The sequence below is a fragment of the Theobroma cacao genome, chromosome 4 (assembly GCF_000208745.1).
Source record: "Theobroma cacao cultivar B97-61/B2 chromosome 4, Criollo_cocoa_genome_V2, whole genome shotgun sequence".
Taxonomy (NCBI): domain Eukaryota; kingdom Viridiplantae; phylum Streptophyta; class Magnoliopsida; order Malvales; family Malvaceae; genus Theobroma; species Theobroma cacao.
Genome location: NC_030853.1, coordinates 2,812,214 through 2,819,455, shown reverse-complemented (window position 1 = coordinate 2,819,455; position 7,242 = coordinate 2,812,214). Strand labels below are relative to the sequence as shown.

The 7,242-nt window shown below is 32.3% G+C and overlaps 1 protein-coding gene across 1 annotated transcript; it reads left to right on the top strand.

Moving 5' to 3' along the window:
* LOC18601088 (acyltransferase-like protein At3g26840, chloroplastic) lies at positions 1,033-6,801 on the top strand. Its single transcript, XM_018119597.1, has 14 exons — positions 1,033-1,418; positions 2,565-2,616; positions 2,771-2,826; positions 2,914-3,072; positions 3,414-3,518; positions 3,679-3,785; positions 4,040-4,161; positions 4,357-4,465; positions 4,630-4,760; positions 5,012-5,381; positions 5,736-5,849; positions 6,011-6,096; positions 6,271-6,380; positions 6,503-6,801. Exons 1-14 carry the CDS (start codon positions 1,214-1,216, stop codon positions 6,700-6,702), a joined length of 1,926 nt encoding a protein of 641 aa, XP_017975086.1. The 5' UTR covers positions 1,033-1,213; the 3' UTR covers positions 6,703-6,801.

Genomic DNA, 7,242 nt, shown 5'->3' with positions numbered 1-7,242 from the left:
AATTTTTTTTAATATAACGATGATAATAACGCATTGAGAGATACTCTTTGATTAAAAGAATAAAAAAATAAATTTTATATTGTCGTAAACAAAAAAGTTCAGTACAAAGAAACAACTTTTCACTTTCTTCAAAATTATTTTCAAATATTTTTGAACAAATATTAATTATATATAATCAAGCCGGCACATTCCATGCAATAGGAACAAATTGCTCCACAACACTATTCTTTTTTTTTTTTCAATAATAAAAAATCATTGCAAAGTAAGTTTAAAATATGTATATCACTTTTGTAAATCCACTAAAATAAGTACGGTCAATGTCTTTAGGTTTATTATATTAAAAAAAACCTCAAATACTTTTAAAAAATTCTTAAATTATGTCCATTTATTATACCCAAATAAACTTTTTTTCCCTTAATTTGTATCCACACAAACTCTTAATCTTAAAATAAAGTTAATAATGATCAAAATCAACATTAACTGATATTTTTTGTCTACATGGTATATGATATAGTTTGATAACGTGATCACATGATAATTTTTATCCACGTGACAAATAACATTAATTATCACATCAATTATCACATGATCGTATTATTTAACCATATTATATGTTATATGGATAAAAAATATCATAAAACCACATCATATATCATGTGGATAAAAGTACCACGTGATACTCAGTGAAACGAATATTAATTTCCCTTAAAGATTAAAAGCTGGTGTAGGTATAAATCAAAAAATAAAATTGCTCTAAATCTAATAAAAAAATTAAGTACTTACTTGCCAACTTAATTCTAAGTAGGTTGGTTTTTTATTGTAATTTACTTCATAAACTATGTCTTGGAATGCTAACCACACCAAGTGCATATAAAAGTAAGTCACTGACATTTTTAATTCATGTCGTTTTAGCGCCATGCATAACAAAACAAAGCTACTACATTAAAACCATCGGAAAGCAGTTACTATATATAAAGCTGAACAGAGCAAGAGAGAAACAGAGCTCCTTCCAAGCAAAAGGCCCACTTCAATGGCGACAGCTTCTCTGTGCGTCAATGGCATATCTTCGGTTTCTCGACGACGACGCATTGCCTCATGCTTCTTGAGAATAACCAAACGCAGTCAGAGTTTAGCTGTGTCGACGGAGCGGATAGAGAAGGCGGCGAGGCTAGGAGAGAATGTTGGAAGGATTGGAAAGAAGAAGGAATTAACGATGAAGGAAGCAATTGAAGTGAAACCAAATACTTACGCGAATCCGCAGGAGCTACCGGAGGAGGAGGAAGGCAAAAAGAGGTTAAAGGATTACTTTGAAGACTGCAAAGATTTGATCAAATCGGACGGCGGTCCGCCTCGCTGGTTCTGTCCATTGGAATGCACTTCTACTTCTCCAGATTACCCTCTCCTTCTCTTCTTGCCTGGTTCGTTTTCTTTTTTCCTAGTTCTATTTTTTGGTCTCTACACTAAATATTCAAATGACACTATGTTAATTGAAATTTAAAAAAAAATTATGGAAAATTTGTTTATTTAACTTTTTGAGATGTAAAATTTGTAATTAAATTTTTATAATTAAGATGTTCTAATATTTCTTTTTCAATTAAATATATAAACAATTCGTTTAATATTTTTTGAGTTATTGTAGATCTTAAATAAGATTTTATTAATTATAATTTTAAAAAATTTCTTTATGCTAAACCAACATTTATTGGAATTGTTAACATTATTTTAAAGTAAATGAGGAAAGAAGAATTCAAAATTGAATGTTATAATTAGAAAAAAATACTTGGTTTTATATATAAGAAAAATATAGCTATTGGAGATTATTAAATACATATTACCATTAGTTGATTGACAGTAAAAAAAATGGTTAAGAAAAAAAAAAGTTGTTGAAAATCATTAAATACATACAGAAATAATTAAGAATTAATAGTATTGTAGGAATTGAAAAGTGACAAAAAAATTAAAATTTATTAAGCACATAATTAGGGAAGCGAGAGAATATGTTATCCTACTAATTATCTTGACTTTTACATGTGAAATGAGCTAAATAGGAAAAAATAGATATTTATTAAGTATAAGAGAATAGGTAGATATTTTTTTAATTATATTGATTTTTATATATTTTTAATATAATTAATTATATTATTATTATTATAAAATTAAGAAACTTATAAAAATTTTGGGCCTAAAGCCACCGCTTTGATGGCTTTACCCGACACTATTAGAGTGTCGACTGATAAAAGAAATTTCACATCCATTAAGTTGAGATATCTAGATATATAAATAAAATGAGATTTCTCTAAATGATTTTAAATTAAATGTCCGTCTTAAAAATTTAACATGATATCACAAGAGACATTACTTCTCTTATTATTATCTCTGATAAATTCATTATCTGTACATATGAAAAAATATAATATATTAAAATAGTGATAACATAAATTTTATTTTTATTAAATTTGAGTATTTTAGACGTATAAATATAATAAAATCAATCTTAAAAATTTAACACTATATTCAAGTTGAACATTGACTAACTTTATATGTACCACGAGTTTTAATTGCAGGAATTGATGGCACTGGACTTGGACTTATAATGCATCATCATAAGCTTGGAAAGTAAGTAAAACTAGCCAGGATCCTATCAATTAGCCATATAAATAATTAAGTTCCAAATATTTTCCAAGTCATCTGTCACCTCTTATAAGTTTGAAGCTATGGAAAATTTTCACCTTGCTATCAGTAATCTACTTTATATGACCTTTGATTGAAGGATCTTCGAAATCTGGTGCTTGCATATTCCAGTTAATGATAGAACACCATTTACAGGTAATCTGCTTGCTCATTTGATGCCTAGCTGATAAGTCTTTGCTGTTTTGAGGTAGTTTCTATATGACTTTGAGTTCATGGGTTTAGAGCTAGTGAAGATGGTTGAAACAACGGTAAGGTCAGAGAGCTGCAGGTCACCAAATAGGCCAATATATATCCTTGGAGAATCTCTTGGAGCATGCCTTGGGTTAGCTGTTGCAGCCAGGAATCCTAAGATTGATCTTTTGCTTATTTTGGCTAACCCAGGTCAGAAGTTACATCTGTAGCTTGTTACTTTACATATGAATAGTACTAAATTTAAGTATGAAAATAGGTTATAAAATTTTGAGGTGAAATATGACCATAATTCCTTTTTGAAAAAAGATAAATATTGGAAGAGGTTACCAGCTTTCTGAATGTCTACCTGGTGAATGTTAAGTCAAACTACTCTGGCTAGGGGAAGAGCTTGTTGCTTAAAAATTCTTAGGGTATATTGCTTGAGCACCAAGCAAACCAGTTTTTGTTGCAGATGAATTCATTTTGTGGCTTTGCTTACTCCATGTAGTATCTAACTGAATTTCTTTTCTTTTTCTTGTTTTCCCCTACAGCTACATCTTTCAGCAAGTCACAACTTCAACATCTAATGCCTTTACTGGAAATCATTCCGGATCAGTTCCCTCTTAATCTCCCTTACATGCTGAGCATAATGAAAGGTTTGCTGATCTAGCTGTTCTTCAACTTTGTTGAGTTGCAAAGAATCTGTTTCCACTAGACATAGGAGAACATGATACCATTATCACTTCTGAAAATTATGATGATAGTCGCTGAAAATTTAGTCGAATTGATAATTACGATTTTGCTACATATGTTTAGGTGATCCTTTGAAGATGCTGATGGATAATGTGTTGAAAAGAGGTTCTCTGCCACAAACTATTGGAGGGCTATCACAAGATCTATTTACCATGTCATCCTACCTCCATGTAAGATCCTTCCCAAGAAGAGTGGTGGCAAAGTTAATTGTGGCACCTTGCATCTACATTCATTCACTTTCATCTTAATCTAATATACTGTGCTTTCAGTGTTACATTTTATATGCTATGTTATTAATTGTATCTTGCCATCTTATTGGATTGCCACATGTTACAATTGATCATGCGTTCATGTTAATTTTCATTCATGTGCTTCAAATTTCTCAAAAAGGGAAAAAAATGAAAATTGATGATGCAAATGACAGGTTCTGACTGATATCTTACCAAAAGAAACACTCCAATGGAAGCTAAGGATGCTGAAAACTGCTTCTGCATCCACAAATTCATGCCTTCATGCTGTAAAAGCTCAAACACTGATACTTTGCAGGTCATTAGTCATTGGCATGCTCCATTTAGTTTCAATAGCATCAATTACTTTTCATTTTTCTGCTTAGTAAAATGGTATCTTAGGAATTGCTGCAATGAACTTGAAAAATGCTGAAATGTAATATCATGTTGTTTGTCTGTCACATCTGCTGCTTACTTCAATGGTCGATTAAACTCTCTATGCTTGTCCTTATAGTGGAAAAGATCAATTGCTGCCTAGTCAAGAGGAAGGTAAAAGACTTCAGAATGCTCTGCCGAAATGTGAGATTCGTGTGTTTGATGAAAGCGGTCATCTTCTCTTCCTGGTAGGCCTCTTGTTGTATAGGCATCAAGTGGTCATCTAGACTGCAAGTTTCATTGTGCTACTTGTAAGGAAAAAAAAAAAACAAAAAAGAAAGAAAGAAAAGGAAATATAACGAAATGAAGTTCTTATTTTGATAACCAAGTAGTAGTGTTCCTTAATTGGCAGGAAGATGGTGTCGATTTGGTAATGACCATCAAGGGTGCTAGCTTCTATCGTCGTGGAAAACACCTTGACTGCGGCTCAGATTTCATACCACCAACACCTTCTGAATTCAAAAAAATATATGAATCACATAAGTAAGCATATCACTCAGAGAAGGAGCCTTGATCCTATGATCCATCTGTTGTTTACGGATTATTAAGGGATTAAAGTGATAAACCCTCTCCCTTCCCTTCTTCCCCAAAGAGAAAACTCTGGAGTTAGGCCAGAATTTATCACTTGGCTGTAACTTGACGCTTGCTCCTTCTAGGAATGTTGGTCAGTCATTAAGTTGTATGAAACCAAGTTAATTTTGAATTTCATCTTCTCAAACTTATGCTTCTCCCAGATGGATCCTTACAGCTACTAGCCCTGTGATGCTCTCAACATTGGAGAACGGAAAGGTGGTGAGAGGTCTTGCTGGAATTCCTTCTGAGGGACCAGTCCTGTTTGTTGGTTATCACATGCTAATGGCTATCGAAGTTGTTCCATTTGTAGCTCAACTTATGAGTGAGAGAGACATTCTTTTGCGAGCACTGGCACATCCAGCAATGTTTATTAAAGTTAAAGACAGCAGGTTCCCTGATCCATCAATGTTTGACGTAATTAGAATAATGGGCGCAGTTCCTGTCTCAGCAACTAACTTATACAGACTTTTGTCTTCAAAGTCTCATGTCCTGTTGTACCCTGGTGGCTTGCGTGAGGCGCTTCATAGGAAGGTAAAGATCTTTTTATGGTTATACTTGGAACTTGATCTGCACTTCAGAAAGCAATTCAATGTTCATTTTATTCAGACTTCTGATAACAAAATAATAATAATAATAATAATAATAATTAATGGCTGAAAAGGCAAAAACTAGCACAAAATTTTATTTTTCAAGCTCCATTGGTGAATTAAAAGCATTCAAAGGGGGTGGTAATGAAGGGGCAGATAGATTATTCTCTTCTCCAATATGATGGAAAAAATTTTCAGAAGGGTAAATTTTACCATATGATGCTAGGCATCCCTCCTCACCACAAGCTTGCACCATGGTTTTCTCTAGGCTAAAACTCACCTGTTAAAAATGTTCCAGGGTGAAGAATACAAGTTGTTCTGGCCAGAAGAATCTGAATTTGTCAGAATGGCTGCTAGATTTGGAGCCAAAATTGTGCCTTTTGGTGCTGTTGGAGAGGATGATGTTGCTGAGGTAAACATGAAATCTTTGTATCTCATTCATATAAGATCATAAATATTTATATTAAATCTTGAAGAGGGGTTTCTGATATCTTTGGCAAATGCACACTGTAACAAGGATCAGATTCTGTCTGGCCTGTTTGAGTGTAATTATTAACATCTTATTCTTTTCAGGTAGTTCTTGATTATAATGATCTAGTAAAGATTCCATGGCAAAGGACCCAAATAGAAGAAATGACAGAGCTGTCAATGAAATTGAGGTATGCTTAGTTTTACTAGATATCATACAAATTCTCCATCTTGAAAGATGTACCTTGACTATATCTTTGCTTACCGAACATGACAAAGCCATTCCCACTAATTAAATGCCTGGGAATGTGTTCCTATACCAAACTCCTCCTTTGAGTTTTCTTTCTATAATATTGTAATGACAGGCCTGATGCAACTGGCGAGGTGGCAAACCAACAAGTGTATACGCCATGGATGGTCCCAAAATTTCCAGGCAGGTTCTACTTTTACTTTGGGAAGCCAATAGAAACTGAAGGTCGGTAGGTTTACATGTCATACTGATAAATTCCTAAGATGGTAGCTTTTAAACTTCAAAAAAAATGAAAAAAATCTCAGCAGAAGTCAGATCAATTTCAATAAAAAATTTCTGTTGTGAAGGGATGAAGCTGGAACCAAGGGGCAAGGAGAAATCTCAAGAACTGTATTTACATGTCAAGTCTGAGGTTGAGAAATGCATTGCTTTCTTGCAAGACAAAAGAAAAACAGACCCTTTCAGGAATTTATTGCCTAGGTTGTTGTACCAGGCCAGCCTTGGCTCCACAGCCTCCTCTTCTCAAATTCCTACCTTTGAGCTTTAAACTCTTTTTTCTGCTTTGAAATTTCTTCTATTAGGGTAATATCAGTATTTCATGCTTTGTATTGTATTTTTTTTTTTCTTTGTCCTGAACTCTAAGACATGTGACATATATTGTACTCTGTACACATTTACATCAATGTAATATAGAAAATTCTAGAGCCTTGTTGTTTTCCTTTCTCGAAAAATATAAAAATTATACTTTTTCAATCTTTTTTCTTTCACGAGATGTTTTAAAATGTAACCTTTTTTTTTTTTCATATTTAGATCGTCAATACTCTTACTTTTATATATTTTTATATTAAAAATATTAAATATTTATATTATAACTTTTTTTAAAAAAATTAATATAAAATATGTTGAAAACAAAATTTTCATCTAAAAAAAGTATTTAGAGTGACAATAATTTCATTTTAAATAAATAATAATATTATATACATACACGCACGTAAGCATAATCCAACAACTTTTCCTTCTCTTTCATGTAAAAGTTTTTATAATAAATTTTAAGAGCATGTTGCTCTTGTAATTAAAATAAGCACAA

Bases quoted from the DNA above. Each gene is read 5' to 3' on its own strand.
- LOC18601088 (XM_018119597.1), top strand. From the start codon at position 1,214: ATGAAGGAAGCAATTGAAGTGAAACCAAATACTTACGCGAATCCGCAG. The intron at 2,617-2,770 runs GTAAGTAAAACT...CTTTGATTGAAG, and splicing joins CATCATCATAAGCTTGGAAA to GATCTTCGAAATCTGGTGCT. The intron at 5,382-5,735 runs GTAAAGATCTTT...AAAATGTTCCAG, and splicing joins GTGAGGCGCTTCATAGGAAG to GGTGAAGAATACAAGTTGTT.